At 39.2% G+C, this 20947-nt stretch overlaps 1 protein-coding gene across 2 annotated transcripts in view; it reads left to right on the top strand.

The window, feature by feature from the left end:
* GABRB1 (gamma-aminobutyric acid type A receptor subunit beta1) overlaps positions 1 to 20947 on the top strand; it is a 410965-nt gene that overhangs the window by 132630 nt on the left and 257388 nt on the right. For both annotated transcript variants that reach the window (XM_043871401.1, XM_043871402.1), the window contains one exon: positions 20260 to 20480. In XM_043871401.1, coding sequence (XP_043727336.1) covers positions 20260 to 20480 — 221 coding nt within the window. The remainder of the gene's footprint in view (positions 1 to 20259; positions 20481 to 20947) is intronic.

Genomic DNA, 20947 nt, shown 5'->3' on the forward strand with positions numbered 1-20947 from the left:
CCCTAGTGGGTGGATAAGGCACACTAAAAGTAAATAATATAGTTTAAAAAGTGAGTCTTAATAGTCATTTGCATCATATTTTAAGTAAGAAAACAGTTTTCACAGCTAACGATTGAAAGTTCATTATCATGGTTTGGGGATTCATCGATTGATTTTGATACTAAGACTATTCAGTGTCACTAATACCCCAGTCCCCCCTTTGTGTGATAATGGATCAGCTGCTTGGATTCATACACTGAAAGAGCATTTTGACTGTCAGCCAGCGCAAAAAGACTGATATGCACTAAGCTTATGTCTTAGGCCCTTGTCTTGCCTCAATCTCTGAATTTACTTTGATAACCTCATTTAATTTCATAGCCATGGTGTTCATGAGGATTCATTGATCTATATTCTCTATATCTTTCTACAACTTTATATCAGCTAATATATCTATACCTGCACTTCAAGTACTTCAGAAAAATATGCAATCCAAATACATCAATTTCCCCCTAAATTCCAGTACTTCTATAGTGTTTGCATTTTCCCCTCATCTCCCATATCTACAACAATGAGTTTAAATGCATTCTCTTCCCTTTCAGCTTTATCTCTACTCCTCTTTTCACCCCACCCCCACATCTTCTGCCTCCATTCAGGCTGGTAGTATGTTACACCTGTATTGCAAAGTTTAACTGTTTTGTAACTTAGCTGTCTGCCTCAGGCTTTTTCCTCACTCCAATCATTCAAAAAGTAGTTGTTGGGTACTTACTTACCTGCTGGAATAGGAAATGGCAACCCACTCCAGTATTCTCATCTAGGAAATCCCATGGACAGAGGAGCATGGTGGGCTACAGTCCGTGAGATCACAAAGAGTTGGATACGACTGAGTAACTGAGCATGCACTCACTAATCTGCAGGCCCTGGACTCAGCACTAGGGGATAACAAGATAGGTATGCCCTCACGAGACTCACGGTCTAGTAGCGGAGGAAATAGACAGGCACCAACTGGGGCATTGGAGAAGACTCTTGAGAGTCCCTTGGACTGCAAGGAGATCCAACCAGTTCATCCTAAAGAAATCAGTTATGGGTGTCCATTGGAAGGGCTGATGTTGAAGCTGAAACTCCAATATTTTGGCCACCTGATACGAAGAGCTGACTCATTTGAAAAGACCCTGATGTTGGGAAAGATTGAAGGCAGTAGGAGAAGGGGATGACAGAGGATGAGATGCTTGGATCGCATCACCTACTCAATGGACATGAGTTTGAGCAAGCTCCAGGAGTGGATGATGGACTGGGAAGTCTGGCGTGCTGCAGTCCATGGGGTCACTAAGAGTCGGACACGACTGAGCAACTGAACTGAACTGAACTGAAACCAATTTCCTTGTAGAATGATTCAGGCTACAATGAGAAGGGGCTATGGGAGCAGAATGGCAAACTCAGACTTCCTGGTTCCTGATTAGGGAGGAAAAGGTGTAATTTGGCTTCCAATCTAAGACCTACATCAGCTAGGGATAGTCAGGCAAGGAAGCAAGAGAGAAAGAGTGAGTGTTCTAGGCCCAGAAGAAACATCATGTGTCTGAGGAACTGGACGATAGAGTCAAAGAGGAGTCAAGTTAGAAGTGTGGCTGGAAAGTGAGGAACAGATGAGGTACATCACTTGCCCTTGGGGAATTTTTCCTCATAACATTGAGGATCCATTAAAGCTTAACTTGGAGCAATATAATCATAATTGTAATTTAAAAAAAAAAATTGGAATATCCATTTATCAGCCATAGAACAAATGATCTAGAGAAGAGCTAAATTCAGATGACTAGTCAGGAACCCTATTGCAGTAAATCAGGTAAGAAATGATAAAGGCCAAACTAGATTGATAACAACTGTAAGTAGAATATAGAGATTTTTTTTATGGAATAGAAGGACCAGATTTTATTGATTTATTTAATGTGGAAAGTGAGGAAGAGAAAAGAATCAAGACTCCTTCTAGCTTCTGATTTGGTCCACAGGATAGATGACTGTACCATTCACTAGGAATAAGAATGCAGATGGAGGACCAGATTTAAGTCTGTATGGGGACCATGGATGCTTCTTTCATTCAGCATCCTCTCATCTTGGTGCTGGAAGCGTAGAAGTAAACCATAATATCTCTATTCTCAACCAATTTATGCTCCCCTTCTCCTAGAGGGTTATCATGCACAAAATGTTAAATAAAAGATCCTTAACCTGCAAGTAATACTTCATCTTACTGCCACTTAGAAATAATTTCTAGTTTGGGAACTATATTTCTGTTGTTGTTGTGTCTGACTCTTTGCCACCCCATGGACCACAGCACGCCAGGCTTCTCTGTCCTATCTCCTGGAGTTTACTCAAACTCATGTCCATTGAGTCAGTGATGCCATCCAACCATCTCATCCTGTCATCCCCTTCTCGTCCTGCCCCCAATCTTTCCCCACATCAAGGTCTTTCCCAATGAGTTGACTCTTCACATCAGTTCAGTTCAGTCGCTCAGTCGTGTCCAACTCTATGCGACCCCATGGACTGCAGCACACCAGGCCTCCCTGTCTATCACCAGCTCCCGGAGTCCACCCAAACCCACATCCATTGAGTCAGTGATGCCATCCAACCATCTCATCCTCTGTCAGACCCTTCTCCTCCTGCCCTCAATCCCTCCCAGCATCAGGGTCTTTTCAAATGAGTCAGCTCTTCACATGAGGTGGCCAAAGTATTGGAGTTTCAGCTTCAACATCAGTCCTTCCAATGAACACCCAGGACTGATCTCCTTTAGGATGGATTGGTTGGATCTCCTTGCAGTGCAAGGGACTCTCAAGAGTCTTCTCCAACACCACAGTTCAAAAGCATCAATTCTTCGGGGCTCAGCTTTCTTTCTAGTCCAACTCTCACATTCATACATGACCACTGGAAAAACAGGTGGCCAAAATATTGGAACCTCAGCTTCAGCATCAGTCCTTCCAATGAATTTTCAGGGTTGACTTCCTTTAGGATTGACTGTGTTGATTTCCTTGTTATCCTGGGGACTCTGAAGAGTCTTCTCCTGCACCAGTTTGAAAACCTCAATTCTTTGACACTCAGCCTTCTTTATGATGCAATTCTCACATCCATACATGACCACTGGAAAAACCATAGCTTTGGCTAGATGAACCTTTGTTGGCAAGGTAATGTCTCTGCTTTTTAATACTCTGTTTAGGTTTGTCATAGCTTTCCTTCCAAGGAGCAGTTCAGTTCAGTCGTTCAGTTATGTCTGACTCTTTGCAACCCATGGACTGCAGCGTACCAGGCTTCCCTGTCCATCACCAACACCCGGATCTTGCTCAAACTCATGTCCATTGAGTCAGTGATGGCATCCAACCATCTCATCCTCTGTCATCTCCTTCTCCTGTCTTCAGTCTCCTGTCTCCTATCCTCCAGCAACAGGATATTTTCCAATGAGTCAGTTCTTCATATCAGGTGGCCGGATTCAGCATCAGTCCTTCCAACAAATATTCAGGACTGATTTCCTTTAGGACAGGCTGGTTGGATCTCCTTGCAGTCCAAGGGACTCTCAAGAGTCTTCTCCAATACCACAGTTAGCATTAATTCAAGGAGCAAGTGTCTTTTAATTTCATGGCTGCAGTCACTGTCTGCTGTGATTTTGGAGCTGAAGAAGATAAAATCTGCCACTGTTTCCACTTTTGCCCCATCTATTTGCTATAAAGTGATGGGACCAGATGCCATGATCTTAGTTTTTTGAATGTTGAGTTTTAAGCCAACTTTTTCACTCTCCTCTTTCACCCTCATCAACAGGCTGTCTTTGCTTTGTGCGTTTAGAGTGGTATCATCTGCATGTCTGAGGTTGTTGATATTTCTCCCAAGAATCTTGATTCCAACTTGTGATTCATATATATGGGAAATATAGCTGCTACCATAACTCATGACTAAGGAGGTTTTTCTTTGAAAGTGGTAAAATGCTTTGGCAGGCTTTTGAATGTGAATGCCATCCCACCAAAAGAAAATTATTCTATTTCCTGTACTTGAGGATTATTATGGAATAAACACATTGTCTTTCCTTCAGCTAACATTTGTAGACTCATCCAGGGAAGTGATGAATGACTGACTGTATTTAGCATTCCATGGGGTTTTCAACAGCACACAGATAAGAGTAAGGCAGCTGTGTTCATTACCATCACCAGCTGATGAAGGGGAGTTCGTGGATAAAACATCAGAGAGGGCTGAAAAGTCTACTTTAGAACTGAATGTTTTTGATTAATAGGTATCCATGAAAAAGCAAGGCAGAAGTTAGCCTTAGGCAAGAGATAAAAGACTTGTCCTAGGAGGAAAATTTTTTGTGCTTGTAATGCATGTTTAAGCCCTTGTTTATTATGTGATACAGTGAAAAGAACTAGGAATTTAAAGTCAGACAGATTTGGGTTCAAATTACAGCTCAAACTTTTTCTAGCAGTCATTTTGGGCATCCCTTAAACTCAGAGTCTCTGCTTTATAAAAAGGGAATATTAATTTCAGCTTCATGGAGTTGTTATGAGGTTTAAATAGCATAACATGTTGAAAGCACTTAGAAAATTGCTGGTCTTACAGCCAGACATTTGGTAATAGATCGCTCTGTTACTCAGTGTTAGTGGAGAAAAAATCAGTAACTTAGTTAAAGAGAAGAAAAATATGTCATAGGCATTGCATTGTCCTATAACCTGCTTTAGGCTACTTGATTTTCCTTATTTATTCAACTACAGTTTTACAGTTTTCTGGGACTATTATATACATTATTTCAATTCATCATTTCAACAATCTTGTTGACAGTTTTCTTGCCCATCACACAGGTAAGGAGATTGAGTATCAGACTAGCTGAAAAATTTGCTCTAAGATCCCAGGACTAATGAACAATGAATCTTTAACTAGATTCCAACTCTCCCAATGTTATTTTACTTGTAGATTTAATTTCTCTGTTTGTTTTAACATGGTGTTAGCCTAGAGGTTTTATTCCTGAATGGATCTAGTCTATATACTTAATGCAAATCTACTAAGATATGCATGTTTGTTATAGGTCCAAGGATGATTTTGAAGCTATATAAGAGGAAAATTAAGCTTATCAAAAGTATTAGCTTTAAAATTCACAAACCATTTTTTTCTGCACTGCCAAAGGAATTCTTGGAGTGTTTTTTTGGTCATTATGTGGTACAAGGTTGCCAATGTCTTCTGAAGCAATATGTGCCAAGTTACTTTTTAGCCAGATGCAGTCAAAGATTAACAGAAGTTTGGATAGATGCTCAATGAGGTTAAGCCACGGGAGGTGCCCAATATGGATATTTATGTAGCTCTTGTATTCTGTAGACCTGACTTTAAGGCCTTAGTTAATGCTTTCTATAAGTTTAAATTTAATTCAATATTTAGAAAATTTTTGTACCAAAGGAGCAGTCTATGATTTTATTTTTATTTACTTTAGCAAGTTATTATATTAAGCTCCAGAGTATGGCATCATATAATACAAAGGATGCAGTAAAACACCAGTACTTGTGGTATTTATAGCTCTATCTATCTGTCTATCTATCTACAGAGAGAGAAGAGTTATTGCAACACTATTTTTAAGTTGTAGAAGAACCTGAAACAACTTCAATTACCATTAACATAATAATGACTAATATGTTATTCTATCCTGTGTAGCCACTGAATGAAATGAGTCATGTCTTTACCCATTGATTTGGAGGAGGTTCTGAGCTGTCATTAAGAAAAGATGCAATAAACATGGATTGATTTCAGAGAGCTTTCATAAATATACGTTTTAGGGAATTGAATTAATGGCATAGATATCAAAGGTAAGCTGTTGTGATTTAAAATATTTTTTGTTAAACTGGATCAGGGAAAGGAAAGCCAGTTCTCTTTCCATTTTTACCTCCTCCTTGAAAACATGGATTACAGTTACCAGGTCCCAGAATTTAAGAGCATACCACTCAAACATCTCAACCAATTTATGGGTAAATTAACTTTTGAAGACTGACCTAGGAACACAACCACTCATTATTATGTTATCAGGGACATTAATGTCTGAGGTCTACATAATCTATTTACAAATGCTGTATCGCAATATTATAAACAGGGCACCAGGGAAATTTGTATAATATACAGTTTTTGCTCTGCACAGACACACCTGGTCCACTGAGTGAATGATGTGGAATCTAATCTCTGCTCCCCAGCCCCTGAAGCTCTTTGTCCTATGTGGGGCCGAGATAGCAGGAGGAAGAAGAGCTATTGTGTAATTCCTACCAATAGATTTTTTTTTTTTTTTACAGTCTCTATAAAGGTAGATAAATGAGTCAAAGTATAATGGAGAGTCATGGAATAGCAAAAAGGTAATTGGGAAAGAAGATAAAAGGAAAATCTATGCTTTCATGAGGAAAGGCAGATATAGATTATGACAGCCTTAAATCAGTGGTTATCAACCAGGGGGAATTTCACCTCCCCTCCTGCCATCCTGGGGACATTTGGTAATGTCTGCAGCCATCTCTGATTGTCATGGCTGAGGGGCTGGTCCTGGAATCTAGTGAATAAAGGCCAAAGGTGCAGCTAATGCTGCATCCTAGAATACACAGATGCAGCCTCCTACGTAGAGTAAGTATTCAATCCAAAATGTTAATAGTGCTGCATTTGATAAGCCAAACTCTAAATGAACACACACTCCATTTAAAAAGAGACTAAGATGTTAGGAAGGATTGAAGGTTTGCTGAAAGGAGATTGGCACTAAAATTGCATCTTGTCTGATGCATAATTCTTCCTGAAAGTTAAATATTTTATTATTGGAGCCATTGTTTCATGCTTCTCAATAAGCTGCCAAGTAATGTGTTTTTAATGTGAAAAAAAAAATGTCTCCTAGTTCCAAAATTTTTTTCTCAAAAGTAACCTGTTTTATCTGATTTGAACTGTTGTATGCCATTTTCTAAGATTTCTGCACAAATAAGAAATCTAAATCTCTGGAGAATTTTTTCTTGATATTTTGTTCCATCCATTATTTATATCGAATTGTTACTGAGAACTCTTTCCTGAACTCCTAAATTTCAAAATATGGAAGTCACAGAGGATGTTGTCCAAAGATTTTCAGTTTCTTATACAGACACAATGAATGTTTTTTAAAAAAGAATGATTCACAAAAGTGAATATAATATAACGCTATTTTTAAAAACAATGACAAAAGTTCTGGAGTCCTGGAATAGAAGTAGCAACTCACTCCAGTATTCTCACCTGGAAAATTCCATGGACAGAGGCGCCTGGCAGGCTACAGTCCATGGGGTCTCAAAGAGTCAGACATGATTGAGCAACTGAGCTTGCATGCATGTATATATGTTCCTGGATAGTTGCATCAGCAGACATAGAATGTCGCCCACCAAGTTACTAATTAGTGAAAGAAAGTACAATGGAGGAAGCAAGATTGCTCAACAATAAAAAGCAAATAAAAAAATAGCTGTGGAAAAGATAACGATGTTTATGATAAAAAGTAGGTTATATAGAATGATTTTTTTTTTCTTTTAAAGCAGATGGAAAAAAACTAGATACCAAAAGTTGATGGTGATTATCTCTGAATGGAAAATTAAAACAAAGTCCAAAACACCAATATGGTACAGAAAAAAGAGGATGGAATAAAAGAATGAATGTGATAAAGTTGACATTTGGGCATTATAATGGCTAGCTATTCTATTTTGAGAGTTCCCCAGGGACTCCCCAGAGATCATTACCTACCATCTCTTTAAGATGATAATTTGATGGAAATCAATCTTCCTGTTAGAAAAATCTAAAAATAAGGTTTCTGAGAGTGTGCTAACAATTCCTTTCCAGGAAGGTAAATTAAAGTTTTAAGAGATATCAGAAGTGCTTGATTCTGGAGATATTACTGTAGCACTTTTGAGAATCCCTCTTATTCCACCCTATTAAATTTGAGCTAAGAGTTCCTAAGACCTCATTCTCCTCCAACAAAACAGTACCAGACCTAGAATTTTTGCTATTAACTGTGCCCTTTACACTCTCTGTATATTACAAGATCACAAATCACAGGAGAAAACTACCTTCTAGCCTAGGCTAGAAATGCTTACAAATTTTTTTTATATCTCTAAGTCATGTGTTCTTGATAACATCTTAGTTTAATCCTGATTCCCATATTCTTGCACAGTTTAGCTCAGTTCATAGCTCAACTTTTTCAAGTTGTCATGCATACCACATGTTGATTTCTATTCTCGTCATGGATTCCTAGTCCAGCTCAGGATGGTCAGGCAAATCCACCACATTCTGCATTAGATCCTCCATGGAACTGATTTTGTTTCTACTCTTACTTCAATATTGGGGAAAATAGAAACAGTAATTCTCTTTGAACCTCTGGAACTCAAGAACTTTGAAAAACAATGTGTCATAACTCATTAATTATGTGGTTTTAAGTGTCAGTGGTTTATGAATCATTTTCCTGATAAATTAATCATTAATATAATATTTTATTGAGAATTTTGAATACTGACTAACTTGTGAATGAATTTGAAAGTTGTTCTGAATAGAGATGTATTTTTAAAGCTTTAGTATATATAGGCTTATACTTCCAAAATGACTTGTGATATAATTCAAAATATGTCTATTAATACTTTGTAGAAAGTCACTATTAATTCATTCCTAAAGAGTAAGTTTGTTTCAAATGCCATATGCTTTTATCATCTCCCAGAAATTCATCAGTTTCTAAACTTGTGGGAATTATGGGCTCACTAGGGAAGCTCACTCCGTGGTCAGCCTCGAATGGTTAGAGAATGGAAACTCTGGGTTATTAATTATTTTGCCTAACTGAGAGTCTCCACGTACTTTAAAAGATAACCAGTATTTCACAATTTAAGGTGAGTTTGCACTGACATACTTAGTGCTCATATCCATGCCGCAAACAGCACTGCTTAATTCATATTCAGCTAACATATCTGAGCTCTTCCTACCATTGGTGCACAAGCTGAAACCTAAAAATACAAACCTTTGCCCTTGGGGAGTTCAACATCTAGTGGGACTGAGAAATACCTACAATATAAGCACTACAATCAAAGCAGAAGAGGAGTGCTCTGAGAACTCAGAGGAGGCTTAGGCCCAGCACCGGATTTCCAGGCTGCTGTCCTCCTCTCGCCGCCTGCTGTCCCCGGGCCGCGCTACGCCATTCCTCCATTCCCGCGGCTGCATCCTTCGCTCTGACTCACCGGCCCGTTCCGCCGGAGCGCGGCCTTCCCGTGCTTCCGGGCTCATCACTGCTTACTCCGCACCTCTGCATGCAACCGCCGCCGGCACCGCAGCACAAAGCCGCCTGTGAATGAGCGAATGGATCACCCTCAGCCCCAGTCTCCAGCGCCTTCTACTTTCGCCCATGTGCTCACTGGGTCAGAAGCCCCGCAGTCACCCCTGATGCCCTCTTCGCTCTATCCTCTCCGATCAGCGTCACCAAATCTTGCCTAAACCATTCTCTTTCCTCCACCTCCGTGTTAGTACTCTGACTTCGCTATACCCTAAGCAAATGCCAGGGCTTGTAAGACGGATAACCTCCTGCTGAATGACCTCGTCTCCAGGGGGAGGCCACGGCCAGTGGAGCGAGGTGGAGCTCTCTGGGTGTCCGAGGCGGAGGGAGCCTCATGCAGGGAGCCGGTTACAGGGGTGACGGAAGCCCTGAGAAGCCGGGGAGGCCAGTGGGGCAGCTGGGAATGAGCGACGCTGTCTCACCGCCCGGTTTAGGAGCTCTTTGAGGTTAGACAGGGGAAATGTATTAACATTTCCTCCTCAGCATCTGCCATAATACAGTATTTTCAATCTACTCAACAATGGCAAAATGTTGACAGAAAGAATTAGTCACTCTTATAATCTAAGATCTTTTGACTTAGAAGTTTCTAGCAAACTTGCCCCTGCTTTGGGCCCAAATTTTAAATATATCTTACAACTTGAGTTATTTGTTCTTCCAATTAATTAGCTTCTAGATAAGACATTTAAACTGTCACTGGATGAAATACAAATTTTATCATACCGTTTTTAGGAAATTGGGTTCATTGTAAAGAAAAAAAGCATTTTCATTTTTTAAAAATAATCTCTACAGCTTATAAAGTAGATATTAGATCACAGAGGCTGAGATTTTTAAATTGTACCGTCTCGGTTTTGTATAGTGAGAGTCTCCCGCAGTTCCTTGCATTGGAACACAAGTTCACACTCCAGTTGTCACATGAGTGTCCTATGTGCCCAGGTTACTTCCTTAGATGATTCTCATTGCAATAAACCTATAGCTCTCAGTGTTTTTGTTCACCCAGAAGATCAATTCATTCCCGGATTGTTCAGAACAGTACACAAGCCTGACAAAAATCTGACTACACAGATGGATAAACCAAATGGGGCTATTAGGATGAGACAAAGGTAAAAGAAGATTATGTTCTTTGAAGCATAGTACAAGCTGCAGTTGTTGAAAAAAATCAATAAAAAGAAAAACATGGGCTTTGAAAAAATGAGATTGTATGTATTTTAAAGATATTAAAACAAGTAAGCACAACAAATATGTATTAATAGTTTGCATAATACTAGATGATAAGATGAAAGATTATAAATGAACAGAAAATCTGGAAATACAGTGATGCATTTCTGCTGCAGAATGTACTTAATGGTGACACCGAGACACAAAATATTCATTTAAGCAGGAGTCTCAATTAGAAACAGATGTTGTGTGATTCAATTACAACCTAAACTGGCTTATTTATCAGACAATTTTTCACTAAAGTTTGTTTTTGTGAGATGACTTTGTTTTGTTTTCTCATCCTTGTAAGAGTACTGTTCGTTGCCATCTTATGCATTTAGTCTCCAGGTTACATTTCTTGATAATTGTCATTTTGTTTGATAGAGAATTGTCTCCATAGAAGTAAATACATATTCCTTCACTTTCCTTGCTCTCTTGGTTAATAAACAATATCAAATATGTCTCTTCCTCCTTTTTTCCAGTCATTTAATAGCTCTGAGTGTCAGATTTCTCATAATACCTCTCTTTTTCAAAATCAAGGAGATGGGCCAGATGATTTTGATTTTCTTGGGTTTTTACAATATGTATAATTATTGCTTAATGAAATTGTCATATGGACATCAACCTCCATAATCATTACAGCTTTTTTTGGTTGGAGGAAATAAAGATGGAATCAATTTAGCGCAAGTAAAGTGAAGTTTGCTGTAATGATACAAAGAAAGTTTATAAGAAGTATAGAAGTTTATATATAAACTCTATATAAGAACTTTATATTGAAGTATAGAACATTTCCAGACCTCAGGAGAAACTAGAAATAGGAAGCAGGAAGTTCTTTATGACCTTGGCCATTCGTTCTCTAGCAATGTCAGATTCTTTCTCCTATGGCTCTTTTCTGCACCTTTCTCCACTTTCTTTCTTCTCTGGCAGAGACTGGTTTCCTGTTTTTATTCAAGCTCCCCGCTCTGACCTCATGCTCGCAGTGTAGCCCTAGTTCTAGGCCATGACCTTGGCACTTGGCACTACAGCTGCTGGATCAGATTCTTTTGTAGCTGTTGAGCCACTAAGTCATTTCTAATTCTTTGCGACCCCATGGACTGTGGCCGAGCAGGCTCCTCTGTCCATGGGATTCTCCTGGCAAGAATACATAGAAAACTATACAAAAAAGATCTTCATGACCCAGATAACCACAATGGTGTGATCACTCACCTAGAGCCAGACATCCTGGAATACGAAGTCAAGTGAGCCTTAGGAAGCATCACTACGAACAAAGCTAGTGGAGGTGACAGAATTCCTGTTGAGTTATTTCAAATCCTAAAAGATGATGCTGTGAAAGTGCTGCACTCAATATGCCAGCAAATTTGGGAAACTCAGTGGTGCCCACAGGACTGGAAAAGGTCAGGTTTCATCCCAATCCCAAAGAAAGGCAATGCCAAAGAAATGTTCAAACTACCGCACAATTGCACTCATCTCACATGATAGCAAAGTAATGTTCAAAATTCTCCAAGCCAGGCTTCAATAGTACATGAACCATGAACTTACAGATGTTCAACCTGGATTTAGAGAAGGCAGAGGAACCAGAGATCAAATTGCCAACATCTGTTGGATCATCGAAAAAGCACAAGAGTTCCAGAAAAACATCTACTTCTTCTTTATTGACTATGCCAAAGTCTTTGACTGTGTGGATCACAGCAAACTATGGAAAATTCTGAAAGAGATGGGAATACCAGGCCACCTGACCTGCCTCCTGAGAAATCTGTATGCAGGTCAAGAAGCAACAGTTACAACTGGACATGGAACAACAGATGGATTCCAAATCAGGAAAGGAGTACATCAAGGCTGTATATTGTCACCCTGCTACTTAACTTATATGCAAAGTACATCATGCGAAATGCCAGGCTGGATGAAGCACAAGCTGGAATCAAGATTGCTGGGAGAATTATCAATAACCTCATATATGCAGATGACACCACCCTTATGGCAGAAAGCAAAGAAGAACTAAAGAGTCTCTTGATGAAAGTGAAAGAGGAGAGTGAAAAAGTTGGCTTAAAACTCAACATTCAGAAAACTAAGATCATGGCATCCAGTCCCATCACTTCTTGGCAAATAGATGAGGAAAAAATGAAAACAATGAGAGACTCTATTTGAGGGGCTCCAAAATCACTGTGACGGTGACTGCAGCCATAAAATTAAAAGACGCTTGCTGCTTGGAAGAAAAGTTATGACCAACCTAGACAGCATATTAAAAAGCAGAGACATTACTTTGTCAACAAAAGTCCATCAACTCAAAGCTATGGTTTTTCCAGTAGTCATGTATGGATGTGAGAGTTGGATTATGAAGAAAGCTGAGTGCCAAAGAATTGATGGTTTTGAACTGTGGTGTTGGAGAAGACTCTTGGACTCTTGGAGAGTCCCTTGGACTGCAAGAAGATCCAAACTGTCAATCTTAGATGAAATCAGTCCTGAATATTCATTGGAAGGACTGATGCTGAAGCTGAAACTCCAATACTTTGGCTACCTGAGGCTGGGAAAGATTGAAGGTGGGAGGAGAAGTGGATGGCAGAGGACGAGATGGTTGGATGGCATCACTGAACAATGGACATGAGTTTGAGTAAGCTCCGGGAGTTGGTGATGAACTGGGAAGTCTGGTGTTCTGCAGACCATGGGGTTGCAAAGATTTTGACACAACTGAGTGACTGAACTGAACTGAACTGAGCCATTCCCTTCTCCAGAGGCTCTTCCAGACTCAAGAATCGAACCTGCATCTCCTGCATTAGCAGACAGATTCTTTTGTACTGAGCCACCAGGGAAGCCCATCAGATCCTTTATCCAATAGCAAATTTTTGGGAGAGGATTCTGATTGGCCCATCTTATCTTCTTGAGTCAGGCACAAGTTTGTCACCTGCCTATAAATCATCTGGTCTTAAATTAGATATCTACTCTTCATTCCAAAGGTGGGAGGAGTGCAGAATCACGTGATATAGAACGTGGTCACACTCAGTTAGTAGGAACTGTAGGCAGGGCAGTTTCCACCACAGAAGTTTCTGTAGAAGTGATACACAGCTCAGCTACAATCAGTTTAGGGGGAAAGCAACCTAATTTTTGGAAAGAGCAGATCTCAGAGTTCAACTAAAATGACATAAAAGTTTTATAAGGAACAGTGAGGTGTGCTTGGGACCCCTTATGATGCATAATGTGCAATCAAATCAATGAAATATAAAATACAAATGTGTGCAAGGGATATAAGTTCTCCCTCTTCACAGTTTGAAAAGGAGGGATTGCTCATATGGTCCTTCTGAGTAGATGCAATATTATTAGATGTTAAATCAATATTTTGTCTCCTCACTATTGATTGGTTTGAGTTGTGTACTGATTGTGGAGGCAGCTAATAAGAGACTTTCACTTTTCCAGTCCACTATGCAGTCTTCTTATAGCTCATTTTGTTAAAATATGTACCTCAATATATTTGCCAAAACCACGTAATTTTTCACTCTTCTGATGCTAGGTAATTAAGGAATTTTTGTCAATGATTTCTTACGTTAAAGTGGCAAATTATGAACCATCTAGTGTTAGCATTCCTTACACAAAGTTTTAAGGAATATATTAAATGTTTGAGTAGACATGTTGAGGATATTATTTTACTGATAATAAAGTTATCTTACTGATACTAGAAAGGAAGATATTTTCATTTAAGGCAGAGTTCATAACCTTGACACTATTGACATTTGGAGTCAGTTAATTCTTTGTTATAGGGGATGCATGGTGCAGTGTATTAGGCTGGGGAGGACACCTGGCCACTCCCCATAGATGCTAGTGTTACCAAGTCCAAGTTCTTACTGGTCACAGCACAACAAACCAATAAATCAAAAGGTGAAGTACTAGGGCAAGGAATAGTGGCTTCATTCAGGAAGCCAGAAAACTGAGAAGATGGCAGACTAGTGTCCCAAAGAACCATCTTATTCGAGTTAGAATCCAGGCTTCTTTTATGCTAAAAGGGGAGGCAGTGGGACTGTTTGTTGTAGACTTCTTGATGCCAGAATCCTTTGTCTTTTCAGCTGTCAACGTAGGTCTGGTCACCATGGTTTCTGTAAACCTCCAACAAGACAACTGTATGCTCTGCTCTGCGACTTTGCATCTCAGTCTAAATGGAGAAGTGTTAAACCTTCAAAGGTCAAGCCGATGAGGCAGATCATGAAGGGCTATTACGCATGTTTCACGCTATGGGAAACAGTTTCTTACAGAGGCGCAGAGCCAGCATGACTAAGCACCAGCCACAGAGCACAGAGATTAAAGCTGAAAGGATAGATCCCATCGGAGTCAGGGCTGTTCTCCGCGGTGTTAGCTGCACACACAGTACTCTCAGCTGTGACAACTGAGACTGTCTTCAGACATTGTTAAATGTGCTCTGGCTGACAAAATCATCCAGTTTAAAACTACTGCTCTAAAATGAATGTTACCCTTTTCTATCTGACTCACTTCACTAAACATAGTACCCTCTAGGCCCATCCATGTTATAAATGGCAAAATTCCATTCTTTTTATGGCTGAGTGACTTTGTATATATATATGTATGTTTGTGTGTGTGTGTGTGTGTGTGTATCCATATCCATTTATCTGTTGATGGACACAAGTTGATTACATATCTTGGAAAGACAAATACTGTATGTTGTCACTTATGTGTGGAATCTAAAAAATAAAATGAATGAATATAACAAAGCAGAAACAGACTCACAGATACAGAGAATAAACTAGTGGTTACCAGCAGGAAGGGAGAAGAGGGGAGGGGCAAGAAAGATAGGTGTAGGGGATCAAGAGGTGCAAACTTCTGTGTATAAAATAAATCAGATACAAGGATATATTGTGCAGCACAGGGAATATCACAAATATTTTGTAATAACCTTAAATGGAGTATAATCTATAAAAATTTTGAGTCATAAATCTGAAACTAAATTGTGAATCAACTGTACTTCAATAAAAATAAGTATATAAAAAAATATTACCTTTATTCTCCAAAAGGACTGCTTTCATTTATTAGAAATATTTTCTTACTTCTTTAAGCATTTTTAGATTTAAAAAGGATGGGTTTTGGAAATTGCTGACTTGATATTGTTTATCCTGCTTTTCTTCAATGAATCAAATTCTCTCATGCCTGAATTAGCCTGACCAATTTCATTAGGAATCTCATACCAGCTAATCCCATTAATGTGCTTCAGTGTCAAAGAATCTCCTATGGCCCATTGTTCCTAAATATGTCACACTTTCTGTCAAGGAGTAGCTTGCCCACTTGAGAAAGGTAGTTGAACACATATCATACACCTGGAAGAAAAATGATTTTAGAGTTCTTGGGCAAAGTAGCAAAACCTTTCATTTCTTTCTGAAAACTTTCCATCCTCCCTGGAGGGCTTGCACTTTGACCTAATGAAGAATTAGTAGAAAAGCTGTTGTGTTAGATAAAAAAAAAAAAATACAATTTTAAGCCTTTCTTTTCCATCTAAAAAGCAGAATACACCAAAGGATATCTTAGGCTTTATTATATGCAGATATGACTGTTAATATTTATACTAAAGTGCAGATAGGAAAAAAAATTTACTTAAAATTCAGAAACTAGTTTCTTTGAGATATAAACATGAATTCTCTTAGGGAGAATTTGCCTATCTCATGAGGTGGTGAGAATGAAATGTTATAATATATATGAAACTCCATGGAAACCACAGAGCATATAGCATTTTCTAGAAGGAAATTATTATCATGCTTGTGGTAAAATATGCATAGGATGGAGATATTACTCTGTTTTAAGTATTGCCATATTGTGCATAATTATCATCAAAATTATCATTAGTTTCAAAATGTTTTTTGAAGGTTATCAAATTCATGGGTCCATATTTCCATTTATCATAGAATCAGGTCCTAGGTTAAGATGATAACCCTAGAAATGCATAAGAAGAAAAGTCTTAAAAGGTACTTGTTCTGCATCACCTACTTCCTAGAGTAGAATACTAGCATCCATTGACCAGAAAGAAGGCTGAGCATTGAAGAATTGATGCTTTCCAACTGTGGTGCTGAGGAGAAGACTCTTGAGTGTCTCTTGGACTGCAAGATCAAACCAGTCAATCCTAAAGGAAATCAACTCTGAATATTCATTGGAGGGACTGATGCTGGAGCTGAAGCTCCAATACTTTGGCCACCTGATGCAAAGAGCTGACTCATTGAAAAAGACACTGATGCTGGGAAAGATTGAAGGCAGGAGGATATGGGGGCTACAGAATATGAGATGGTTGGATGGCATCACTGACTCAATGGACATGAGTTTGAGCAAACTGGGAAATAGTGAAGGACAGGGAAGCCTGGAGTGCTACAGTCCATGGGGTCACAAAGAGTCAGAGACTACTGAGCGCCTGAACAACAACATAAATTTCCACTGAATGATTTCTTATTGCAAATAGACTAAAGTACTGCTTTAATTGGGAAACATGGTGTGATGTTTAGTCAATATTTATTGAAAACAGGGTGAGTTGTATAGAGCAAAGATCTCAGTACATGTGTATAGGTCTTTCTTTACAGGAAACAAGAGTTTCCAGAAAGGGAAAGGGAAAACTACACACACGCACACACACACATGCATGCACACACACGTGCACACACAGGCACACACGTGTGCACATGCACACACATGTACACACACATGCACACACAAGCACACACATGCACACACACGTGCACACGCGTGCACACGCACACACACGATTGCACTTAATTTATGCAGTTACTCAAGTTGACGTTATTTTCTCCTTCCACTCTCCATTGTTTACTTACCACAAGCATATTTTAATTATAACATTAGTTAATAGAATATTATTTGTCATCACAATCATTTGTACTTTACAGTAAGTTTTTCCTCATCACACAGTAAAACTTCTTTTAATGAGGAGAATGCAGTGTATGGATTCTGCCTCATGGTCTCATTGTGAGGAAATCCTCTGCGGCACTCAAGAGAGCTGGAGGTTAATGAGCATTCATTCAGCACGGGTGGTGAAACGCAACCCGTTGCTGGTCATGCTGATCCCAGTGCCAGTATTTACAATAATGTATCTTGAGATAGTTATTAATTTTATTACATTGTCTGAATTACAAATAAGACCCCAACAAGACTTACAACACAGACTAGTGCTTATTTTCATGGTTACTGGGGTCTTTCTGCCTACAAGTTCTTTTATAAACATCTCTTTAAAAGTGGTAATGCTTGTGAAAATAAATATGTACATTCCAAGTAGTTTGGAAGTATGATATTAATCTTTAAACAGCAGTGAACAATTTTGAAGATAATATATTTGTTTAGCATGCTAGTTTCTAAAATACCTGCATCCTAATTTTCCTAAGCAATGTTTTCAATAAGCCAGTAAAATGCTATTATTTTTATTTTAGAAGTGAGACATTGGAGATAACAATGGGTTAAGTTAGTAGCTCATGGTTACATAGCTCTATAAGTGGTAGACTTTGGCATCAAGATGTTTCAGAATCTAAGGCTCAGAATCTGTCCAATCCATTGTACTGCAAAAAGGTATGATGTCTACAACTTGAAGAGTATGCAAATAAGAATGTTAGCAATTGAGAAGTGTACATAACCCTGTGGGTTCTCTTTTTCTGTTAAGTGAAGGTAAGGTGGAAAAAGTTTCAGACCTATAAAAGGGATGTTGTATGAATAATAGTGAGCAAATGTCCTTCTCATTGAACAAGAAAGAATTAAATTATTGTAAGTTTGTTTCTGAGTAAACAATGTAAACATTCTTGAATACAGTGGTTAAAGGACATTGGAACTCATTGCCCAGAATAAATATTGAAGACAATATCATTTAGGATATTTCAGAAATGCATGAATATCCATATAGGGATCTAGATGAAGTAGAGTTTACCCAGATGTAAGACATGAGCAGAGTCAGTGAACCAGTGAAGTTGTTCAGTCGTGTCTGACTCTTTGCGATCCCATGGACTGTAGCCTACCAGGCTCCTCCATCCATGGAATTTTCCAGGCAAGAGTACTAGAGTGGATTGCCATTTCCTTCTCCAGGGATCTTACCGACCTGGGGATCAAACCCAGGTCTCCCACATTGCAGACAGACGCTTTACCGTCCAAGCCACCAGGAAAGGCTGAGCAGAGTCAGTGTTTCTCAAATCAGTTCAGTCACTCAGTCATGTCCGACTCTTTGCAACCCCATGAACCGCAGCACGCCAGGCGTCCCTGTCCATCACCAACTCAAACTCATGTCCATTGAGTCGGTAATGCCATCCAGCCATCTCATCCTCTGTCGTCCCCTTCTCCTCCTGCCTTCAATCTTTCCCAGAATCAGGGTCTTTTCCAATGAGTCAACTCTTCGCATGAGGTGGCCCAAGTATTGGAGTTTCAGCTTCAGCATCAGTCCTTCCAATGAACACCCAGGACCGATCTCCTTTAGGATGGACTGGTTGGATCTCCTTGCAGTCCAAGGGACTCTCAAGAGTCTTCTCAACACCACAGTTCAAAAGATCAATTCTTTGGCGCTCAGCTTTCTTTAGAGTCCAACTCTCACATCCATACATGACCACTGGAAAAACCATAGCCTTGACTAGATGGACCTTTGTTGGCAAAGTAATGTCTGCTTTTTAATATGCTGTCTAGGTTGGTCATAACTTTCCTTACAAGGAGCAAGGGTCTTTTAATTTCATGGGCTTCCCTTGTGGCTCAGCTGGTTTCTCAAAGGGTTGTATGTATATACATACATACATACATATATATATATAAAACAATGTCAGTATACAGAGTTGTGCAGGAGTTATATTGTGTTTTCTTAATTGTTGCTAATGCATTCAGCTAAAACTATTGACAGATAAATGTCCTTTAAAAGAGAAAGTGAACCATCTTTTTTTAATGATATGGGGACCCACAACTTAAGCCTTTATGATGTTACTGTGACCTCTTATTCTTTTAATGGACAATTTGCCTGGTGGCTCAGATGGTAAAGAGTCTGCCTGCAATGCAGGGGACCTGGGTTCCATCCCCGGGGTTGGGAATATCCCCTGGAGAAGAGAATGGCAATCCACTCCAGTGTTCTTGCTTGGAGAACCCCATGGACAGAGGAGCCTGGTAGGCTCCAGTCCTTAGGGTGGCAAAGAGTCAGACACGACTGAAGCAAGTGAGCGAGCACACAGCACTCATGTCCGCTCTCAGGCCAAATGCATCTCCCCATCCACATGTTCTACATAAACTGCTTTTTACGACTGATAGACAAGGCATAATTTGCTAGAAAAATCCAAATAATGGAAACTGATAACCTTTATAAGGTAAACAATGCTATTCATTCAGATGTATTTGCAGTTTAGAGCACATCTTTTAAGTACAGCCACTTTTAGTTATTATTTAACAAACATCCTCCTTCAAAATAGTACTATAAATACAACGCCCAGGGGTAGATATTTGTGACCATAAATCTCTAAGTACAACTTCCCTTTACGGCTTTCCCCATGATTTCATGACCTTAACTCCAAAAGTTAAAATTCAATGAAATGGATTTACTCTATATTGGTACAAATGCTTCTGCATGCTCTAGTACTTCTAACCTGTTGGTTGCCTTATGCTTGGAGGTACCACTCACAGCACATTCAAACGTGACCTCACAGCAGACCTGCAGAAGGCTGAGTCTCCGGGCACCCACGTACCACACGCTATCAGGTTCTTAACAAAAAGGATTTAGCTGAAGATGACGATGATGATGATGGTAAAATTCCTTTTTTTTTTTTTTGGTTTCCTTTCTTTTATAGGATTATACTCTCACCATGTATTTCCAGCAGTCTTGGAAAGACAAAAGGCTTTCTTATTCTGGAATCCCACTAAACCTCACACTAGACAACAGGGTGGCTGATCAACTCTGGGTACCAGACACCTACTTTCTGAATGACAAGAAATCCTTTGTGCATGGGGTCACAGTGAAAAATCGCATGATCCGCCTGCATCCTGATGGAACAGTTCTCTACGGACTCCGGTAAAGAGCTTTGTGTTTCATATTTTATTGCTGTTGCGCACGTTGTTGTTTAACTTTGACTTTTGGAAATGGGCAGAAGGGAGAGAGGCAGGTAGGTAAACATGTAGACTCTCCAATCTTGATAATAAAAGTATATTAAAGATCAGGAAAATCTCTTTAGAACTATTTCAGCTAAAGCTAGACAACCTTGTCCATCAACGGTAAATGATTTGTCCTTATCTTTAAATAATAAACATAGTAATAGGCATATGTTTTTGTTAGACAGATTTCACATCTAGTTTATTCTTGGTTACATCTTTTTTAAGCAATCGCTTAATTATCTCAGGTCTACCCAGACTCAATGTTTCCTGGGTATTCTGTGTAGCTACTTGATAATGAAATTATTATGCATTGGGAAACAATATTCTGAAGAAATTGGAAAATATTTTGTTGGTGACTCTGAGAAGATTCATAGTGATTTCATTCCC

The sequence above is a fragment of the Cervus elaphus genome, chromosome 17 (genome assembly GCF_910594005.1).
Source record: "Cervus elaphus chromosome 17, mCerEla1.1, whole genome shotgun sequence".
Classification (NCBI taxonomy): domain Eukaryota; kingdom Metazoa; phylum Chordata; class Mammalia; order Artiodactyla; family Cervidae; genus Cervus; species Cervus elaphus.